We start from the raw sequence: 23,988 nt of genomic DNA, 5'->3' as shown, positions 1-23,988 counted from the left end.
TTGTCTATGCTGGCACAAGGAAAGTAAGTAAAGGAATATGGGAAATCCTTGCACCTTCTCCTCTCCATTTTGCTGTGAACCTGAAACTGAAGTTTGTTTGTTTAAGGCTGGAAAAATGAAGCCAAAGAGAGTATAGTCTTGCATGTGGGTGACACCACCAGTTCAATCCTTATACTGAGTATGGTCCCCTAGGCACAACCAGTTGTGACCCAAAAAGAGTACAGAGAATGATATATAATTTTTCATTTTTATTTATCTTTTCAAGTAAGAACAATTTAAAATTGCTTTAAAATTTTAAAGTTCTGCAATTACAAATAATATCATATAATATCTCAAATGCTATTTTAAACATTTTAAGCAAGTTAGTTAATTAGCTGATGTCACAGATAGCTACCATTAGCAATTAGTGATAGGCTGAGTAAATTTTAATTGTAATTCATTAATCTTTACAAATGTAGGAATTGCTGCTAAACATGAGTCGCCGACAGTTTTTCAGAAATGCAGAAAACTTATTATAGTGGATGTAAATGTAAATAACTTTGTTGGTTAATTACATTTTAAGAGGTATATAAGGCATTTGTTGTTTCCTTAATTTTTTAATTATCATTGCAAGTTCACATATCATATGTTTGCACATTTTCAAAATTCCTATTCTGAAATTGAAGAGATTCTTTAACTGATTGGTAGAGAGCAGTAAGTTCTCATTCATTTTTAGTGGCTCATCAAACTAAACAAAAATGCTACAGAACTTGAAATTCTAAAAGATGACTACAATCATTTCTCCTATTACTGTATGCAAGTTCCTTCATATTATTTTACTGGTTTTCCATTAAAGAGTAGTCTGTTTCTTTAAAAATATCTTGAAAATCTAATTTTGAGAATTACTTCTAATTCCAAATCTTTCTACCACCAGTGACTAAAGAAATAGACATTGCTTTTTATTGTGGGTCTCAATCTCTGATCTCTGCCTAAACTCCCACCATATGCCTAACGTTTCAGGTTTAAAGCTCAGTTCTACTGCTTTCATAACTGTTTTTCATTCCAGTTTCTTCAGTGACACATAGTACAGCTATTTCTGTACTAAATTATAATCACTAATATTGTTCAGACCCTTGTATTAGGAACTGATGAGACTATTTTCCAGTATTTTCTGATACTAACAGTGTCTGTTACATGTTAACAACAAATATTTGCTGAATGAATAAATGAACATACTAATACTAATTCCAGATGTTATAAACACAGTAATAAAAATTACATAATTTTAAAGTTTAATATTATGACAAAATGCATTATCATAGCCTATTTTTAACATCAATACTTTAATCATTTTGTTCATTTATATTCATGCACATGATACTCTTATTAGCACAGTAGGATTTGATTTAGTACCTATACTTAATTCACTTTCATTACTGTCACTAAAAGTTAGCATGAAAAAACAATCCCCCCCTTCTGACTCTGCACTCAGAAATCGTTCCTGGCAGGGATGCCGGGATTTGAACCACGGCCCATCCTATATTGACTGCTTGCAAGGTAAATGCCCTACTACTGTTCTAAGTCTCTGGCCCCAAACCACTTTTTAATTTAGCCTTCCATGAGTATAAGTTTTAAAAGCAATTTCCACCCATTTTAAGATATTAATATATTAAATATTTTGTATTCCCCCCCCCCTTATCTTCTCACAGGCTAAATTCCATTACAGTGAATTCTCTTGGATAGCCAAACTGACCACTATGGCAAATTCATTTTTAGAAATATACTAATTTTTAGAATATATTGTATAACTTTCAAAATTAATTTGTTATAAAGAAGGTAAGCTTCAAGAAATGAAAACTAGCATCTGAAAGCTGAATAAAAAGTGATGTATTTACATCAAATAAAATCAATGGACATTGCATATTTATGGTACTCCTTGAAATTACATGTGTAAAATTATAGAACTATTATGAAATAGTTTGGTTTTCTACGTGGTAATAAAATTTCCAACAAAACACTCTACCAGTTTATTCTTTGTAAATAAATTATAGTAAACTGACTAATCAGAAATTTAAATATTTCAACTTTTAAAAAACTATAGAGAGCCCTTCTTGATAGGTAGAATTTGTTTTAATGGGATTGTAGCCATAGTATCTTATATCTTAGGCAAGTAACAATTAAAACAGAGAAGTCAATGACCAAGTTTCATGTAGCAATGCCACAGATTTCAGTAAACACACTCAGAAAACATTTAGAGCTATCCAGAGTAACATCTTATAAAATTCAACAAGCATTAAATTAAGCTTCAAAGCAAATAAAATATTTGTTTATGCTGAGCCACGATTAGGAAAATCTTCCAATGCTGACATTTTCATGCTTTTAGTTTTGAAATCAAATGATCAGCCTGTAATTATAAAAGCAAACATTTTACTTCAATTATCATGACTTCTATATAAAAATTATACTAACATTCGGATAATTTACAAAAATGTTACTCTGTTCTTAAAAACATTTTATTCAATTATAGATTTGAGTTTTAAATATTCAGAATTTAACATTTTTAAACTTTTATAAACTACATTGCATATTAATTGGTAAAATTTTATTCATATTATTTATTGGTGCTTCAACATGAAAATAAAATTATAGTACAGTTTTAAAAATATAAAAATACAGATGAACCTTATTATATTTAAGTAAAAATAGTTTATTTGAAAAGGCTATGTACAATCTGATTCCAACTATATGATATTCTAGGAAATGCAAAACAGGAGACATTGTAAGTAATTACCAGGGATTAAAGAGTAAAGAATACACAAAGCACATAAGACTTACAGGGCAGTGAAGCTATTCTATATAACATGTAACAGCAGACACATGTTATTAAACTATTAGTACAAACCCATAAAATTCAATAAAAAATTAAGTGAGAGGGGCTGGAGAGATAATACAGTGGGTAGAATGTTTGTCTTGCATGCAGGCGACCTAGATTCAATCCCTGCTATCCCATTTTGTCCTCTAAGCAATAATCAGAATAGTTCCTGAGTGTAGAGGAAGGAATACAGGAATAACTCCTCAGCATTGTCAGAATTGACCCAAATTCCCCACCAAAAATTAATTTAGAGCGAACCCCTTAAGAAAAAACATGGACTGGGTCAGAGAGATAACACAGCAGTACAGTGTTTGACTTGCATGCAGCTGACCTGAATCAAACCCTGGTTTTATCCCAGGCATCCCATAATGCCCCCTGAGCCTGCCAGCTACAATTTATGAGTGCAGAGCCAGGAAGGAGTAATCTCTGAGCATTGACAGATGTGGCCCAAAATCCAAAAAAAAAAAAAAAAAAAAAGGAAAGAAAGAAAAACCATGGATTATGGAAAGTCATTGCAATGCATAAATTGTTATAAAAGTACCCTAATATGTTGACCATAGAATGCAGAGATTTGTGAAAATTGTACTTTCTGTTTATTTTTCCTATGAATCTAAAAAGAAATGTAGAAACTATTTCTTATGATAAAAATTCTGTCTAATTTTTAATTGAAGGGAGAGATGAAAGCAATAGTTCTGAAGTTTAGGAAAAATACATATATTCATATACCTAAAGCCTATTATATTAAATTAAATATAATTTTGTATATTTTTCTCAATAATTTTATATAGTTGGAGTACAAGAAAGTTTCTGTTTGTTTTTGAACCACATCAGTTATTTCTCTACCAGATTGAGCCAGAAGGTGATCCCTGTGCAGAGATAAGAGTAAGTCCTGAGTACCAACAGATATGGCTTAAAACACCACTCTCCAAGCCAGGAGTGATTTCTGAGTGCATAGCCAGGAGTAACCCCTGAGCATCAAACGGGTGTGGCCCCCAAAAACAAAAAACAAAATAAAAAATAAAGACCTGTATTAAAACACCACTCTCAATACCAAAATTTTAAAATAAAATAAAAATCAAACCTATGAGAGTTGAAAGTTCCTTCTGTTGACAAGAAAGACTACATTGAAAAGGACAAATATAATTGTTTTTAATTTTTGGTAAAAACTGTAACACTTACTGTAATAAACCAGTAGGAGTTCACTCTATAAATCAGTCTTGATAAGAAACTAAGCTGATCTACTGGTGCCAGAACATGAAGGTGCAAGTGATAAATTGAACAGAATGGTGACACATGGAAGCCCATTCTATAAGACAAAACAATAGACCACTGAAAAATTAGTCAATGATTAGAAGCTATTTTTCAGATCAAAACACATGTATATTAAAGACAGTAAAAATAAAAAAGGTTATCTAAACTAGACACATTAATGATCACTCAAGTCCCTTAAACTGTTTTTCTTTATATACTTAAGAATATTTAAATATATTCTTCTTTCCAGTTAGAGTTCACCATAAGTTTTTTTTTTACTAAAAAAGATAATCAAAGATAATTTTTGTCTAAGAAAAACACTTAGGAATTCTGAGTTGATCTATTTCAATCTATCATAAGTTGTGTTTCTCTTAAGATATGCATCTTGAGAGAAAGAAATACAGAAGAAGAGAGAAGTAAAATACAAGCAAGGAAAAGCAAGTTGGAGGGAAACTGGGGACATGGGTGGCGGGAAATGTGAATTGTACGGCAAATCAAAGTGTGGAAAAGGAAGAACAAGGAAGAGAGAGAGAAAAAAGAAAAGTGTATGCTCCAGAGACAGGAAGTATCAGACAGAGCTTCGGTGGGGAGGGTGAGAGTAAAACTGGGAATATTGGTGATGGGAAATGTGCACTGGTAAAGATTGTACATTGTATGACTAACTCAATCTGGGGGTGGGGGAGACCCTGTATTATGAACAACCTTGTAACCATGGTGTTTAAAAAAATTTTTTAAATAAAAAAATATGCTTCAATGAATTATTTTTAAATAGTGGACAAGAGCTAAAGAGAAAATGCAAATATTAAGGCACAGGCCTTACATGCAAAGAATGACAATAGTTTGATTCCTTTACAACATGGTACCCCTGAGTAACACCAGATTTAGCCCTGGAAGTCCTGCAAGAAAAATATGGCAATCCTGTGCAAGAAATCTACAGGCCTGATGAAAATCAGAAGGACTTCCAAGGCTCCTGAGCATGACATAGGAGATCCCCAACTCCTATATTCCTTCCCACTACACCAACCTCCCCCACAAGTTGAAAAGACCTTTATTGCAAAGTGCCACTAGATGGCGCACTTTCTTCCATTATAATCAGCCATTTTTCCTAGTAAACTATTATTATTAGAGAATAATTTTTTAGAAAAATTTATTATCACTTAATATTATTTATAAAACTAAAACATATGATAATAATTAGTATTTTCTTTATTAGACTTTGTGAGTGAATATTCACATATTCAATAAAGAAAAGTCAATTTGGAAATATTTTACTTATCAGTACTTCTTGAACATTCTTGTCTATCGTATCCGTGATTATTGTTAAAACAGTGAGACATGAGAGGAAGTTTTATTAAATTTACATTACCAACCATATATATGCTCCCTTTCTGAAAAATAACATGTTGACTGTGAACTATGCACCTCTATGCTTTCATTTTCCATTAAAAAATGTATAGAACCAAATACATATACTGGTTTCCACTTGGAAGTATCCATATCTACCTCACATTGTTGAAATCAGTGAAGTCATTCTTCTCAAGAATAGCTTTTCCAGCACTTACCATGCTCTCAACTATAAAACAGGAAAGAAAAAAAAAAAGAACATTATAGGAGATATTGAATAGGAGTCAAAAATCTTGAATTTCAGTCTCACATCTACCATCGCTTAACCTGCTCCTTAGAGGTAATCTCAAACTTTTTGTACAGTGTTCCTGTAAGCCTTACTGTTTTGGTTTATTGTTTCTAGCAATATTTTTGGTGGAGTCTGTAAAGTTTTCAATATATAGTATTTCATCTGCAAGTAGTGATCATTTGACTGGTTCATTTCCAATTTATATATCTTACATTTCTTCTAATCTGATTGCTGTTGCTAGGACTTCCAAACTATGTTAACTAAAATTGATGACAATGGGCATGTTTCCCTTGTGCCTGATCTCAAGGAAAATGCTTTTAATTTTTTACCATTGAATGTGATGCTGTCTGTGAGTTAGCTGAAGATGGATGGCTGTTACTATCTTGAAGTATGTTCCTTTGATTCCTATTTTTGAAGGGATTTTTTTTTTTTTTTTTTTTGGTTTTTAGGGTCACACTCGTTTGATGCTCAGGGGTTACTCCTGGCTACGCACTCGCCGGGGGATCGAACCGTGGTCCTTTCCTAGGCTAGCGTTTGCAAGGCAGACACCTTACCTCTAGCGCCACCTCGCTGGCCCCGGAGGTATTTTTTTAAATCATTAGTGGGTGTTCAATCTTGTCAAAAGCCTCTCTGCCTCAAATGACATAATCATATGATTTGTATCTTTTTGTTTAACTGATGTGTTGTATTATATTATTTGTAAATATTGAACTTCTTGCATCCCTGAGATTAAAAAAACTTCTATCTTAATATATGCATTTAATCAAATATTTCCCTCTAGGCACAGCTTTCACTGATTTTCACAAATTCTGATATGCTAGTGAATTTTTTTACTTAGCAATTAATTCAAGATAAATTTATTGAATTATTTAGAATTTCCTTCTAAAATATTTTACTTTTAAATATTCAGTGCTGTTTGAAATTATTTTTCAAATCCAATCCCATGGTCCTCATTTTTAAAATTTGTTGATGATTTGAAATGTAGTAAGTTAAATTTTATTACCCAGAATATTAAATATCTTGATAGTAGACCTTGTATTCATTAAAAAAGTATATTCTAGGTCTAAGGCTGAAGAACATGCCTGTGATGCACAAGATCCTGGGCTTGATCAAGCACTACAAAGTAACTAGAATATTACCAGGTATAGTCCTGGTAGCCCCTAACATGCTAGACAGGCACAAAATTTTTATTTCACAGGAAAAATTCAAGAAAAGTAGTGTCACAGTATTTAACATCTCTCTGTATGATTGTTTCCCCAATTGTATAAAATATATGAATTTATTAATTAGAAGAACTTTTAAACTTGTATTATGGAAATATTTAAAAATACTCAAAAATAAAAGAATAGCATAGTAAATCCCAAACATCTATATGCTTCAAAACTAGTAAATTATGAAGTTTTGGGTTCTGGCTGAAAATTTCCCACTGCATTGGTTAGGGCAACAGGCTCACAACTAACTCTCCAGTATGGAAAAACGAAACCTAGGATTAGCACAGTCCATGACCTCTAACCTTGATCCCTCTCCCTTCTGTCCAAAGGACACTAAAGACTGAGCATAAAATTAAGCTGCCAGAACCATGGGGTTAGAGAAAGTTGGCTTCATTTCTACCTCTTTTGTTTCCTTTTTCTTTTCTTCTTTTTTTTTTTTTTGTTTTTGTTTTTGGTGCACACTCACTGGTGGCACTCAGGCATAATTAGGGTTTGCTGTGTGCAAGGCCTCTGTAAAAAATGTACTATATAAAATTTTTAAATAATTTTTGCAATACAAGGATAGAACCCAGTGCCCCTTATACATGTAATGCGAGTATATATCTCTGAGCTACAACCTCTACCCCAAAACTTTTCATGAGAAAGAAGAACTACTAGGGAAAAACTAATGAAACAAGCATAAACATATTTCTCCATCAAAATAAAACAGTATCAAGGGAAAATTTTAAAGCTAAGTGGGCACTGTTTGATAATAAATATTCCAAGGACACTGGCAGAATTTCATATACCCATGAAAAATTAGTTGTTTCAAAACTGGTAATCCTAAGAAATAAACAGAAGAGACTACATATCATAAAACTTTCTTAGTCACTTTCAGAAAGTTTGGCTCTAATTATTTAATATATAAACTACGTTAAAGTGTTGATGAAATTAATCCTGGGCTCTGGTTTTTAAAGAGGTTTTCAAGGATTTGAATTCAGAAGTCTTAGAGAATGATATCTGACAAGTCACAGAAGTCTTGAGTAGAAAAACTACAGGAGAAGAGATTTAGAGTCTTCTTTTCAAAGACTAGAATTTACATAACAGAAGTTATATAATTAAATGTTGGTGTTAATTTATCTATATAAGAAACTACAATATAACTTCATAGGCCATATTATATCATTTTTCCATAGTACCTTTCACTTTCTGAATCATGGTACAGAATTATTGCTTGTCCAGCATGTATTATTAAGCTCTGGGTTCAATTGCCAGCACTAAAAAAATAAAATAAAATAAAGTAGATTTTAAAGATTGAAGTGTTGTCCTGGGCCGAGTGATAGCACAGTGGTAGGGCATTTGTCTTGCACTTAGAAAACCATGATGACCTGGGTTAGATCCCAACATCCCATATGGTCCCCGGAACCTGCCAAAAGCTTCTTCAGAGTGCAGAGCCAGTAGTAACCCCTGAGCACAGCCAGGTGTGACCCCTCCCCCCAATAAATATCTTGAATTTGCTTTAGATTCACTGTGGAAGAAGGCATATATTTAAAAACATCAGCAGTTGTTAATCAGTTTGAAGTAAGATCATACTTCTATTGTTTTGTTTGCATACATATGAAATTTTTCATAATAAAAGTTTTAGTTAAAAATATATTAATTTGGTCTACCTACAGTACTGTAAAATTTCAGTAGAATGCTTTCATAATGACAGGTTCAAAAAAGTCATAATGCTCTTTTTTTCATTATATACAACTAGATTTTTTTTAAAAAAATCATCACTACCATAATTGATGCCATTTCCAGATATGTAACCATGATACATAAGCCATCATCTTACCCAATTTTATATCACTTCTCTGTAGATCTTTGCAGTTTCCAATATGCTGTTTTGGCACTACAAGATAATGATGAAGTGTAGCTGGCTTGATATCTTTAAAGCAAACTAGATCTTCATTCTAAGGGATAAAACATGTCATTTGTTAGTCAGCCAATGATTTTTTTAATTTTCTGATGTTGCTACGATATGACCCAATTATAAATCTAGTATTTACAGAAATAGCAGTTACACTTACAATTAAACCCTCTAACCAATTCTGTGATTATTTATTAAGCTCATGAAGCTTTAGGTTCCTCCATAAACTATTTATTCCAGAAAATAAAAAACTTCTATAAAGTCATCATCAAGAAAAATATTAAAAATATAGTTCATTAAAAATTTCATTATGGGGGCCGGAGAGATAGCACAGCAGTAAGGAGTTTGCCTTGCATGCCGAAGGTCGCTGGTTCAAATCCCGGCATCCCATATGGTTTCCCAAGCCTGCTGGGGCCAATTTCTGAGTGTAGAGCCAGGAATAACCCCTGAGCATTGCTGGGTATGACCCAAAAACCAAAAAAGAAAAAAATTTCATTATGAGGCCAAAAAGATAATATAGTGGATAGGGCTTTTGCCTTGCTCACCATCAACCAGGGTTCTTTCCCTTTATCACATATGGTCACATGGTCCCCAAGTCACAAATCCCTGACCTCATTATCAGGAGTAAGCCCTGAACACAGATGGATGTGGCCCAAAGACAAACAAAAATACACATTAAATATAAGAAATGTTCTATGTGCAAGGTTATTTTTCACTGCAGAATTTATGATTGTATAAATAAATATGTTTAAAATGCAACTAGAATTAATGGAGTAAATAATTGAGTATTGTATAGAAATAAAAATAGAAATATCTTTATATGATTAAAATGATTTCTTAAATATATGCCTATTAAATATATCACCATACAAGAGAGATCTGGCTAATTTTTTTACCTAAGAATGGAGAATACAAGGAGAGATGATTCAAAGAACCAGAGCACAAAGTTTGAATGCAGGAGCCCAATTTTGTTACCAGTACTGCTAGGAATGATTCCCTTTACCTTCCTAAGTGTAGGAATATGTATGTGGATAATGATAGATTAAACCAAAATAATTTTTCAAAGTCCTTTACAAAAGAAGAAAACAAGGGTAGGGATGAGAAAAAGATACTAGACCTCTCTGAACTACTCTGTTTTAGAACACAAATATTTAATATTCATTTATGAACAAGAAAATAGTCCCGAAAATTTCAAAATCAAAAAGAGACAAAAATTCTAACTGCCCATTGAGTTGGTAGCATAATCATACAAAAAAAATTCAAATTACTTATAATACTATATTTTTCATACCATAAGATGCATTTTCCCCAAAAGATACGTCTTATGGAGTGAGTGCACCGGGAGCTGAAGCCTGATTGCAGGGGAGGAGAGACAGTCATAATGATTCTTAATGTCAATGTTCACTTAACATGGTTGAAATATTATACTATGGTTTACTAAATATTTTAGTACACCATTTGCTTTAGAAGGTTTTTGTTTTCCTTGTCTAAAAACTATGTGTCTGGTGCATCTTATACAGCGAAAAATATAGTACATAATTTTAACTACTCTCTAAACTCGTTATTATTAAATTCACTAAACTTTTTTATTTCTTGCTTTCATTTCAGATCACAGACAAGTTTCTGAAATCTGGGGCATGTCATACGTATTCATCTCTGAATTTCAAGTTAAGCTTACAAAAGTATAGTTAAAAAGACACTTAAAAAGATAAAACCAGATAACTATAAAGGAAATTACGCATCATTATAATTTTCAGATACTTTCCCAGCAAGAGTTGGAATCCATCTTTCAATTTCTTTGCAAAAATACCTTCTTTTTTTGTTTGTTTGTTTGTTTTGGGGGCCACACCTGGCGGTGCTCAGGGGTTACTCCTGGCTGTCTGGTCAGAAATAGCTCCTGGCAGGCAGGGGAACCATATGGGACACAGGGATTCGAACCAACCACCTTTGGTCCTGGATCGGCTGCTTGCAAGGCAAACACTGCTGTGCTATCTCTCCAGGCCAGCAAAATACCTTCTTAAAGCTGAAATTTTAGCTTTGTTTGATTAGAAGTATTTCTCCAAATCCTTATGGACCCTTTCCTATGAAGCTTTTTTTTTTTTTAATTTTCTTAGCTCTCCCTCCCCCATAATTTGCTTCTTTTGTTTTGTTTTTGCATCAGACCTGGCAGTGTAAGTCTATTAAAAAAACAAAAACAAAAACAAAAAAAAAAACAGGGGGCTACTCCTGGCTATGTTCATGGTACTATGTGGTTTCAGGGAAATAACCTGGGACTACATTATGGAAAGCATGTGCTCTGACCCTTATTATTGAGTTATCCCCCCAACCCTAATTTTTGTTGTTGCTTAAATACTCCCCCTCCTTGATGCTGAGTCTTTGAGTCCTCTCTTCCCATATTTTAGTATTATGGAGATAGTATATACCTGTTTACATCCTGTATGGTATAGAATACAATACTGTACTGTTCACCCTAGAAAGAAAAAAGCCAAAATTTGTACTTTTTGAGAATATATGGATTAGGCAAATAGCTACCCTATCTTGACTTCATTGTTCATTGTTAGCACTGACTCTTAATCATTTGGGCTAAGTATACACCTAAATACAGAAAAAAAATATAATTAAAATAGTAGACTAGTATTCACTTCTATATTAATTCTTTCTGTGATTACTATATTAAAGAAATTATAAAATATTTTTAAAAGATTAAAATTTAAAAACAATTTATTTTGGTTTTTTGGGCCACACTTGGTGACGCTCAGAGAACTAAATATCCAAGCCAGAATCAACAACAATGAAATCATGAGACCAAACTTTAACAACCAAATTTTAAAGGTGCCTATAATAGTAGGCTGGGGCGGTGGGGAATATTTGTGGAGGGAGGCTGACACTGGTGGTGGATTGGTCCTAAAACATTGTATGTCTAAAATCCAACTATGAATAACTGTAAATCATAATGGTTTAAATTTAAAAAAATTAAAGAGAGATGGCTCTTTGTCCTATTTTAACAAACATGCAAGTCTCTGATATACCTGCTCCTAAATCACATCTGTATTTCCTTGGGGTTAAATGTTCAACTAAACTCTATTTCTGGGAGTGAGGGGAGTCGTTACTGTCCAGTGTAGTGGGGACAAAAGCCAGGGATTGAACCTGGATATGCCACATACAAGGCAAACAGTGCCATTAATCTGGCCCCTTTCCCTTAAATGCTCTTTTTTTTTTTTTTTTTGGTTTTTTGGTTTTTTGGTTTTTGTTTTTTGGGCCACACCCAGTGACGCTCAGAGGTTACTTCTGGCTATGTGCTTAGAAATCAATCCTGGATTAGGGGACCATATGGATTCTGAGGGATCGAACTGCAGTCCATCTTAGGCTAGCGCTGGCAAGGCCACCTAAAAACATTTTTTATATTTTATATATTTAAGATTGAATAAGCAAGGTCAGATACTATGACTATATAGACTACATAATTATAGAAAAAAAGATTAATTACCTCTGAAACCTACTAAACCTTCTCTTTCTCTTCCATGGTTACATGTATACTTAATGTCAAACACTAATCATTAGACTTTTATTATAGACAGCCTATTTTGATAGTGAGGTAATATTGTGTTATAAATAAATTTCAGGCAGACAGCTCTTTGTAAATCAATATCTATCTATATATTATTATCACCACCAAAAGTCTAACTCCAGTTCACCACTACATAATTGACCTCATTACCTCTTATCTCCCATCCCAGCCATTCTCCTTGCCCCAGGAGGGATAGAGATCATGTCACTTAGATGTACTTAGTATTTAGATGCTTTGAAAAGCAAACAAAGGACAAAACAATCTTTCCATTGTTTTTGTTATTTCCAAATGGCAAACATGGTCACTCTAAGTATATGGTTTCTTTTTGCTTTTTCCCCATTCCAATATTTAATCACAAGTTTCATATTTTTGGTCATCATAGAGAGTTACTCAACAAGAAGAGTATAACTGAACCATGCCTTGCATGCAGCCAACCCAGGACAAATGGTGGTTTGAGTCCCAGCACCCCATAGGTCCCCGAGCCAGCCAGGAGCGATTTCTGAGCACAGAACCAGGAGTAACCCCTGAGCACTGCGAAGTGTAACCCAAAAACGAGAAACAAACAAACAAAATGGCAGTCTGCACACTTATATTCATTGCAGCACTTATTTACAATAGCCAGAATCTGGAAACAATCCAGATGTCCAACAACAGATGAGTGGCTAAAGAAACGGTGGTACATTTACACAATGGAATACTATGAAGTCAGGAAAAACGAATTTATTCTGAGTGAAATAAGTCAGAGGGAGAGAGATAGACACAGAATAGACTCACTCATCTATGGGTTTTAAGAAAACAAAAGGCATTATTGTAATAATACACAGAGACAATAGAAATGAGGGCTGCAAGACCGTTCCTGATATGAAGCTTACCACAAAGAGTGGTAAGTCCAGTTAAAGAAATAACTACACTGACAATGGTAGTGAGTGAGAGAAATAGAATGCCTGTTTCGAATACAGGCAAGGGGTGGGGATGAAGGAGTTAGGGGTCATTGGTGGTGGGAAGGTTGCAGGGTTGTTCTTTTTTAAAACTAAAACCCTACTACAAACAAGTTTGTCGCCATGGTATTTAAATAAAGATATTAATAAAAATGGTCTGGGTTCTAGTATATTAAATCATGAGGATTGAGGGGGTATATCCAACTGTGCTCAAGTATCACTTCTAGCATCAAATCATCTTTTGATTCAATTTTGAAAAACACAATTATTTGGAGTCCTATTATTCATATAACTATGTCTACTTTGCTTAAATTATCATGACTTTTTTAATGTATTTGCCCTATGCCCAATATCTACACTTTAAAGTATATCTTAGACCTCTTTACCTCTATAAAACTGTCCAGACTCTCCATATAGTATACTCTAATAATGTTCATAACAAATAAACAATCTTGACATTCAGCCAGGAAGAAAGTTTTACAAGAAGTTTGGATATTCTCATCCCATTTGGATGACTATTTTTAGACCAACAAACCTTTCTGCAACTACCAGTATATACATTCTCTCCACAGTATTCAACATTGCTACTGGAGAGCACAAAATTTAAAAGAGGTTTCCAGAAACCTAAAATAAACTAAAAATAAAAACCTCAGTTTATCTCACAGTAGACTATTTTATATTTAATAAAAAAATTTTTTTCATTTCTCAGTAGCCTGTTTTATGTTTAGTAAAATAAGTAGTAAATGAAAAGGGGAAGCTTGGAAGTCTATATGCATTCACTGATCAGTTCAAAAGAGTTTTACTTCAAAACACTCATATAATTCTTTCCCCTGTATTTTCTTCTCTTGTTTTCCTTTACTATAGACTTACAATTATATCACTTCATTCACTCTTAAGTCATAAATTATATTTCATAACAACAAAAGGACCAAACTCAAAGTGAGGTTACCACCACTGTCCATTCATCCAGAAACTAGGTTCAAGCTGCTACAGCAGAGGAGGGTTATTGCACAGCTGAATCTACTATAAACTTAGACCTCAATCTTGACTTAATTTATTCACACTACAACCTTTCTGTTTCCCTGATCCCCAGTTCCCAGATAAACTACTTAAAATCAGATTATAATTTAATCCTTCCCTCTCCTCCTTCAAATGCCACCTTTTGAGTGCAACATTTCCTGACTAAAATTAGAGAAATGTGGTTTGCCTCTTCTATTTTACTATTAAATCATTCATCTTAACTTACTTTGTTGCTTATTGTTTATTTCTTGTAAACAGAATGTAAGCCCTAGAGGATGAAGGTATTTTGTTTCTTGCTAAAGTCTCATAGCCTTCATATATAGAAGGTAATCAAATAACGAGTAATGAATGAACAACTGAGTTTGCACTTTTCCAGAGACAAAACTTTACAGCCCTGAGACGTTTTAAACTTCTCTCTATTGGTAACTTCCTATAAGAACTTAGGCACAAAATGTTTTAAGAATTTTTTTCTTTGTCTCTCAACTCCAGAAATTATCACCTTTGACAACCTCCCTGAGATTGCCAAACTTCATTCAAAAGTTAATGTGCAGTCTTCTTCACACCATTATTATTATCGACCATAATCTGCCATCATCCTCACCATAGCACTGCAATTTCTATGTGCAAGGTCAATGAGGATCCTTTTGGGATTGATCAACCAATTGGGATTGACCTAGGCTTTTCTGTTAGCATGCAAGAGGGACATGACACAGACTTGACCTAACCTTGACTTGAGGTCTGGGAAAGGCTGATAATGCTGCTTATATGCTGACAAGTCTTTTTCTTAGTATAGTCCCTTTTCTAAGAAATCTTAGTTTTACCTCTATTTCAAGCGTTTCTCCTTCATTTCCTTTTCAGGTTCTTTTCCTTTAAATGTGTGTTGCTTATAATTTTTTTTATAGAGCCCCATTCATTTTGAGCGGATAAGATAGTAGTAGAACACAACTGGCTATGCTCCAGGACTATTCCTAGTTCTGTACACAGGAGTGACCTCTGACTGTACTGGGGGATAATATGTGGTATCAAGAGATTTGAACCCAGCCCAAAGTCTCCTTTCATTTGTTATTCTACATAGTGCTTCCTAGCTGAGCTCATCAATTCCCTTTGAGTTTTTGTTGTTGTTGTTGTTGTTTGTTTTGGGGCCACACCTGGTGATGCTCAGGGATTACTCCTGGCTATGTACTCAGAAATTGCTCCTGGCTTGGGGGACCATATGGGATGCTGGGGGATTGAACTGTGGTTCATCCTAGATTAGTACATGCAAAGCAAACACCCTACCACTTGTGCCACTGCTTCAGCCCCGGTTCCCTTTTATTTTAATTTCCATCTTTAAATTGGAAGTTCTTATAATATGGAATAGAGATACAGATCAGAGTAGCACTCTCCAGAGTGCCAGACTATGCAAATATTTAGAGTACACTTTACTTAGATGACTCTTTACCTCGAAGTCCATTACTCCAAAGCTGAACTCATCACTGGCATGTGTTCTCCTATATTCTGAACCTTAGTGAAATAATACTAATAGTACCAGTTTACCTCACCAGACATCTGGAAATTATTTCTAATATCACCTTTGTCTTTCTCACATGCCCCCCTTTATCTTAAATTAGGGATTCTCAACAAATACTAATGACTCAAGGAACCCTGATCATTTTATAGTGCAAGAGACAACCCTGGGCAGCCAACCTGACCAACCATTAGATGTCAGCAGTCCTCTTTATTCTTCCAAAAGCAAAAATGTCTCACACTTTGTCACTAGTTCCTTGAGAGTCTAAGTAGGTATTGACAGTCACTGATTTGAGTCCACTGGCAAGCTCTGTCAGTTTCACATCCAAAATATCTTTATTTTATTCATTTTCTTCATTTTCACGACAATTCATATTTCAATACCATCACAAGTTATATTACTTCAACATTTCCTAACAGATTCAAGCTAATAGAACTGGTCCTCTTTAAATTATTGTCCACAGAGGTGCGGGAATCAGGTAAACTCCTCAGACCTTTCTCAAAAGAAGGCAAAAACATTGTAGAGATTCCCTACATGGTTTATCAAAAAGACAAAATTTAAATTGCAATGCCCTTACCTCATCTGGCTCTTTGTTTACCTCTATAGCTCCAGTCTTACATTCTATGCTCCAGTGAATGCTAAATTTTTCAGTGTTCTTAGAACACAGAGCCCTTCTGGTGGCAGAGCTTTATGCCTGTCACAATCTTTTCTCTTACTCCTCCTTTGATTAGATCCTTCCTAGATCCTTCATGGATTTCTTACTCTGGCATAGAAACCTCACCCTTCAAATGAGTTAGGAGTTCCACCCACTGCAGGGTTTGTAAAACCACTTCATCATGGCAAAGGGTGATGATGTAATCAGTTGTGGCCCCAACTGCAATCACTCTTATTCATAAGACCTGGACATTTCAGCAACTAGGTCTTTCTGGCTCACCTCACTTCACTTGCAAATAACTGAATTATCTTTTTAATGCGTGTATACTTATTATAAGAAAAGAAAAAAATAAACGGAGCTAATTTTCTCAATAGGCAGTTTCCTTAAGGGTATATCCCACTAGTAGAAGCAAGTGTCCCAGATGTCTTGTTTTAAAATATAGGGGTAGGGTGGAGATTCGGGCTGGTGCTAATATACAGTTCACGGGATCGGCCCAGATTTGACTCGGGCATTTCAGGCTTTTCTGAGCTCCATTAGGAGCGACCCACATTACAGAACCAGAGGTGTGACTCCAAACAACCTTTTCCCCAATTAGAAAACTAAAAAATAAATAAAATGTCCCAGGCTGGACAACGAGAAAACATGCCCTAGGCCTGTTTTTAAGTCTCCTAGACATTCTTCCATGGAAATCAAGAGTGGGCAGCGTTCAATGTGCAGACCCATTCTTCCCAGCCCACTTCTGGTTTCAAACAAAGCTTCTGGAACCCCAGGATCACAGCCCATAAAGGTGATTTTTCACCCCGCGCCGTGGCACCTGAGGTGAAAGGCCCAAGGACGTGCTTTCTCCCTACGACGATTTCCCCGTCCGTCCGTCCGTCCGTCCGTCCGTCCGTAGCGTCCGTCTCCCCGTCCCGAGATGGCAAAATCTGGCTCCCCGATCGCCGCCCACCTCACAGTACAGGAGTTCGGTGTTGGGGTCCTTCTGCCCTACGATTCGGCAGAAGATGCAACTGTCTTGGGCCGAGGCGGCCTGGGCAGCGCCGACGGCCGACTCGCAAGGTTTGACGTCCTCCGGCCGCTTAGTTTGCCCGGCCACGCCGACGCCGCCCTGCGACCCGCCGGCTTCCATCGCGACTACACCCGCCTTGGTTTCTCCAGGTCTGGGCCTGCACGAAGGGCAGCTGCCTCCTGCAGCTCCTCCGTTCTACCTGGAGGCGTCGCCCCTGCCTGGCTCCGGGCCGAGACGGGCGCACGAGCTCCTCCTCTCGGTAAGGAGGAAAAGCTCGTGGCGAGGAGACCCGGGAGCTGGAGCCTCCGAGAAGGCGGTTCCGGAAACTCGGCGCTTCCGCTCCCGTGCCCCATCACGCGCCTGCGCAAGAGTGGAACCCGGAAACGCGAGGCCGGCGACGCTCTGCCCCCCTCAGCGTCTCCTTGGTAACGACGCATCAGAACGCTGGCGCGCCGTGATATGACGTCTTGAAACGTCGCCAACGCGCCTTTCTTTCTGCCCCTGTGCGCCCCACGTGTGGGTGTTTTCTTTGTACTTTGATCGAGTGCTGCAAGACTGTCTTGTACTTGAGCGTGCCTTATGCTGCCATTCTAAAACGGGATTTCTCATCTAGTAAGGGGCTCATTCTTTCAATGTGCAAATGTAAACAAACGGGTTTTTTATTTTTAATTTTCTATTTATTTACTTTTTACTATTAAGAACACCCGACAGAAAAGTGATTGGCTTTCACTTGACTCATACAGATGAGGATTCTGTAGGATTTTTTTTAGTCTGAAATGTTCCAGAAATTTAATGCTTTATTTCTTTTTCCTCCCCTAGATCACTGGTAAAGTCTTTTTAGTAGACTTATCTCCTAAGATTCTGTCAATAAATAAATAAAACTTCATAGCATCACAACTCCCCGCAAAAAGTTCCTTTTCTTCACTTTTGTAATTTGAGTTATTTAATAATTTAATTGTATCTCAATTTTTACACCTAAAATGTGCCACGTATTTTACAAATCATAAATATTGGTTTTACTTTTTCTGCTATATAAATGAGGAAAGGAATTTGGACAGATTTACTGAGTACAACACAACTGATTATTAGTGTGACAGTTCGGACAAAATTTCATTTAATTCCAGAAATTATCAGCCTATGTGAACTCAGTATACTTAAAAATACAACCTTCATTTCTTAGTTTATTATACTAGTTGTACCCTTAATTTAGAAAATGCATCCAACCATCTGATTATGAATTTAGTAATATTGTTGGATATATGTTGTATTTATTGAAAGTGGTTCAATATACATATTCAGTATTTATCCATATGAAACCAAGACTTTTATTACTTTTGCAGTAAACAGTACTTTGGGGAACAGACTGAAGTGACTTTCGGGTCTTACAGAAGTCCAAGTCTGAGTCCAGAATTGGTATGTTTCTTTGTCCAAAGTAAGTAATCACTATTTCCATGTCAGTACTAAATTTCACTGAACTGTTTTCCAAATATGTTGTTTTCTTTTAAATATTTTTTCTATACTAAAGTCCATCTTCCAAACAGCTGCTCAAAAGGAATCTTTAACCAAAATGAGATAAGCACTTCATATTTTGGTTTCACCTAGAATTTTTTCAGTAGTTTTCTTCTAGAACTCACCACATTCTGATATTACTCTTTATCTTCCTTTCAAAAATGATAACATTGAGAACAAGAGCAGTGTCTTAACTATGCCATAGTGCTCAGTATAGTGTTTTACATATGGACATTTAATAATTGTCTAATCATGCAAAATTTCTTATATATTTTTCAGTTAGAGCTTTTTTTGCCCAAAAAATGCAACACATGGGTGATTTCTGCCAGAAACACCAATAATTTATTAGGCAGTTAATTTCAAATTTTGGGTTGTGGATTAGAAACCTTTACTGTTGCCAAGAATGTTGTGACCCATCCCCATTCACTTATATGAAACTCCTCCCCCAGCATGGGTTTGAAATCATAGTGAAGAAGCTAGAGTCTAATAGAACAAAAAAGGATTACAAATAAGTTTGCTTTTTGTGTTGCACCCTATGAAAGAACACATATAAGAGTGTATGTTAACTTACAAAAAATATAGTAAGTAAGCATGATATCTATAGCTTCCTCACAAAGTTCTGCAGAAAGCTGACTGCCACAAAAGCCAATTTGTTTTAGCTACATGTGGCTACACATGCACTCAAGAGACTATTCACATTCCAAGAAACATACCTGAATATGTAAACCTGTTCTGACTATATTCCTTCAATCTGTGACTTCTTTTTTGTTTGTTTTGTTTTGTTTTGGGGACACAACCGGTGATGCTCAGGGGCTACTCCTGGCTATGCGCTAAGAAATCATCATTGGCTTGGGGGATCATATGGTATGCTGGGGATCGAACCGGGTCTGTCCTAGGTTAGCGCATGCAAAGCAAACGCCCTACCCCCTGTTCCACTGCTCCAGCTCCCAGTCTGTAACTTCTTGTCTTTTCTGAGACTTGTGAATGCTTGCTTCCCATTTGTCAATTTTGAACTTCATGTGTTTACTACTTTGGTAGTGGAATGAATGAGTAAATGCATATTGAAATTGTTTAGAATCTGTTTTATGGTGTATAACAGGCAAAAAATATAGGCAATTTTATGCACATAGCACTTCTACCAGTTGATATTCTGGATAGCTCCTGTGTGAAATTCAGGCAGTATGTCACAAACTAGTTTTAAATTTTACTTGGAAAATGTGCTGTTTTCTAATCTTTCCAGCGCACCATATGATCTACCAACAGACCAACATTGGAACAGTTTTTAGAGTTATTCAACTTAACAACTTACCAACTATGCAGAATTTATCTGTACCTCTAGTCTTTCTTTCTTTGCAAAAACTTTTTGATTCTTCATCCATAAAATAAAGATAATAATGCATAGCATAGACATTATTATGAAAAATCCATTTTGGAAACCTGACACAATACTATTAATATATATATATGTTAGTAATTTCTACCAATATAAAAGAGTGGCATATTAAAAGTTTAAAGTCATCTATCAGAAGTTTTAATGATCCTATCAAGATAGATACTGACACCCAGCAGAGCTCAGGGGTTACTCCTGGCTTTATGCTCAGAAATCGCCCCTGGCAGGCTCGGGGACCATATGGGATACCAGGATTTGAACCACCATCCTTGTGCATGCAAGGCAAACACGCTACCTCCATGCTATCTCTCTGGCCCCAGATACTGAAATTTTTTTAACAATTCACTTACCACTTACCTCTATGATATTGACTAGAATACATCTGAAGAACTTAATTACCTGGTTATCATTTTAGAGGTGATATTGTTTTAGAAGATACTCTTTTTCATTGTAAAAGTCATTTTATATTTGCTAACATATTGAAAAACACATAAATTTGATTCTTGGAAAATTTACCTGCTAAAAATATATTTTTTAAGTGTAAGCATGATTTAAGTGTAAGGATGACTTTAATTAGGACATTTTTCTTTTTTTTTTATTTTACAAATTTTCCATAGTTGTATTTCAGTAACATAGTGACAGTGAATTAAGGCCACTCTCACTGCCAATGTTGGCCTCCATCCATCATAGTTCCCAGCTTGCATCCTGTACCTCCACGTTTAGCCCCCTGGACCATAGATTGCTAGTATAGAAGGTCTATTTTGTGTATAGCTTGTTATAGTTTGTTTGGGTCTTTTAATTCTACTGCCATTGACATTGATTTGGGTATTTGATTTGGATATTTAGGGATGACCTTTTTTTTTTTTTTTTTTTTGGTTTTTGGGCCACACCCTGTGACGCTCAGGGGTTACTCCTGGCTATGCGCTCAGAAGTTGCTCCTGGCTTCTTGGGGGACCATATGGGACGCCGGGGGATCGAACCGCGGTCCGTCCTAGGCTAGCGCAGGCAAAGCAGGCACCTTACCTCCAGCGCCACCGCCCGGCCCCCTTTTTTTTGTTTTTTAGGTATGACCATTTTTATTTCCACCTTATTCTCCTGGGAACATTTGGCCCCTAGGTCCCATCTACGTTTTTTCCTTTATTCAGTGTGCAGGGAGACATATAAATGTGAGGCAGAACCAGATGATTCATATTCTATGATTCTGAAAAATAAACAAAGCTCTAAATATAAATAAAATAGAAAGAAAAGAAGAAAAGAAAAAATGGGGGGGCAAATGTGGCAAGTGGTTTTGTTTTGGGTATTTTTGTTTGTTTTGATTTCTGCATAGGTACAGTAAACATTGAGTAAATTAGAAAGAAAATTTCTTTGGCCTAAGAGATACAGAGTATCTCCACCCTTGAAGCACACTGTCATGAGTCCGACTATAGGCTTCAGGCATGTTAGCTGTCAACCCCCATGGTCCCAGGTAAAATTCTGTTTAGTCACGGTCACCAGAATCATACTTTTGTACTTAGAGATGTTGGTTTTTGCACAGATCCTAGGGCGAAGCCTAAGATAGTCTTTATAGTTCCAGAATAAGTGCTTCTCATTCGATGTTGTCATAGTCTTTTTTAATTAGTGATTTTCGGTTTTGCACAGATCCTGTGACAGAGGATCTTCTGATTTCATCTCACTGTTAGGTGGCGAGGTAGAGCAACCTGCCCTAAAATTGAGTTGTTACTGCTTCCTTTTCATCAGGGTGTCATATTAAACTACCCTGGTGTAAGTTGGTGCCAGAGCAGTATTCAGGCCTTCTTTGGGAGGGGAGTTGGTTCCTGGTGCTAGTGCAGGGAACTGTGCCAGTTCTAAGGTTAAGATCCGGGGATCGGGTTGGATGGTCGATGTCTAATCACCTTAGTTCTTACTCAGGTCCTCATGACTATAGTTCAGGTTGGAAGGTGCCCCTGCATTGTAAAATTCATGAGTTCTTGCCCTATTAGATAAAAACTTCTTTCTATACATAAGATTTCCATGTTTTAGAGTGCCTATGTAGCAAAAAAAGAAAGAAGTGATACCAGATTGATTATATTATTGGTGCATTTAGAGTTAAAAATAACAAGCTATACAATCTCTGTGGTCTGGTTTTGACCTGAGTTCTTATCCCAAGCAAGAATTTCTACTAGAATGTCCTGCTAAGCAGACCAAAACAGGCCCCCAAAAGAAGAAAGTAGAGAAAAAGAAAAGAAAAAAGGGGGTGTTGGGGACTACCTATACATGTGGAAATAAACATTAAGAGTTATAATTATTAAGTAAATATACAAAATATACAAAGAAAATATAGATATTTCCACTGAGTCTTTTGATATAGTCTGAGGAGGGAATAAGGCCCAAGGCACATATTTATTTAAAATCTGGTCTTGTGGAGTCTGAAAAATGGTTTGCAGCAGCCAGGGTCCTCAAGTAGTGTTCTCCCTAGGGGCTTCCTCTGGAGCTGAATCCAGTAGTAGGCAATAATCCACACTGAGGGGAAGTGGGAAGAAGAGGGCCACATAGAAGAAGTCAGCAGAAGCAGGGGCTGCAACTTCTTGCTGGAGCGTTAAATGGGGGCTAAGAAGATGTCCTTTTGCTTTGGGAGCCAGGTGACAGTTTAATGGGGGTTGGGAGACAGGTCCTGGTTCCTGAGGAGTTAAGGACTGAGGCTAAAGAGGCTTAAATAGGGAGAGATAGCAGATCAGGGTTGAGAGGGTGAGAGGATAGGAGTAGTTTTGTAGCATGGTGATGGGCGGGGGGTGGGGGTGGTGGTGGAGTAGAATGGATAGTATACACAGGGTCTGTATACATTATAGGCAGGGGTTATGTACAATCCAGGTTGGACAAACATAGAGGAGTCCACCATTTACACACTCACACCCACTTATATTCAGACATTAGAGATCTCTTTGTAGGTTGTAGTTGGAGGTCTGGTCTTTATGAGATGGGTCAGAGCACATTAAAAAAATGGCCAACACATTGGAGGGGAAAGGTTTTCCAATTTCAAGCCCTTCACCGATGGTGGGGGTGAACTTTGCTAACTGATGCTTTTGGAGTTAGGTTGTGCATGGAGCATTTTAGAATAAACCAAGAAAATATGTTAATGAGCACTATAATAGGGGTCTACTCCATGTGGTATTGTTCACCATGTCCTGTGCATTGAGGTTCCTTTCCTGAAAGGAAACTGCCAGTATTGGCATTATGATAGTAATGTCGCTTGAGTTGAGAAAGAAGAAAGAAAAGAAAAATTTAATAGTAATTTGCAAAAAACGTGGTCTGTAACATTTGCCTAAAAATATCTTTTTTTTAGGTGTGCATTTAGTTAATATGATTGGAAATAAAACATATATGTGTTGCATGGACACTAACGTATCAGGGTATCTGTTCTGTAAATAAATATGATTGTATGTAAGTCATATTGCTGTTATTAGTAGCAAACATTATTGAGAGCCAAATTTAGAGAGCATACTAAAGTTAAAAAAAAGCTTTCACTTTTATTCGCTTTTTATATAACTTACTGATTGACTTGTCTACTCATTTTCG

General features: G+C 36.0%; 1 protein-coding gene across 1 annotated transcript; it reads right to left on the bottom strand.

The window, feature by feature from the left end:
- Window positions 1-1,254: 1,254 nt before the first annotated feature.
- Window positions 1,255-17,872, bottom strand: HINT3 (histidine triad nucleotide binding protein 3). The gene is made up of 5 exons (XM_049771152.1): window positions 17,478-17,872; window positions 8,766-8,883; window positions 5,606-5,675; window positions 4,031-4,157; window positions 1,255-2,383 (listed from the first exon to the last, which is right to left on the bottom strand). The coding sequence occupies exons 1-5, from the start codon at window positions 17,655-17,657 to the stop codon at window positions 2,351-2,353; spliced, it is 528 nt and encodes a 175-aa protein (XP_049627109.1). The 5' UTR covers window positions 17,658-17,872; the 3' UTR covers window positions 1,255-2,350.
- Between the last annotated feature and the right edge of the window lie 6,116 nt (window positions 17,873-23,988).

The sequence above is a fragment of the Suncus etruscus genome, chromosome 4 (assembly GCF_024139225.1).
Source record: "Suncus etruscus isolate mSunEtr1 chromosome 4, mSunEtr1.pri.cur, whole genome shotgun sequence".
Lineage (NCBI taxonomy): Eukaryota > Metazoa > Chordata > Mammalia > Eulipotyphla > Soricidae > Suncus > Suncus etruscus.
The sequence above is the reverse complement of the archived record's forward strand: the minus strand, read 5'-3'. Positions and strand labels throughout refer to the sequence as shown.

What these genes read in the sequence shown, in the direction of transcription:
- HINT3 (XM_049771152.1), bottom strand. Translation starts at nt 17,657, where the DNA reads ATGGAAGCCGGCGGGTCGCAGGGCGGCGTCGGCGTGGCCGGGCAAACT. An exon ending in ACTGATTTCAACAATGTGAG is followed by an intron (nt 4,158 to 5,605) that starts GTAGATATGGAT and finishes TTTGTCTTATAG; the next exon opens with AATGGGCTTCCATGTGTCAC. An exon ending in ACTCCTACTGGTTTATTACA is followed by an intron (nt 2,384 to 4,030) that starts GTAAGTGTTACA and finishes TTATAATTACAG; the next exon opens with GCTGATCATTTGATTTCAAA.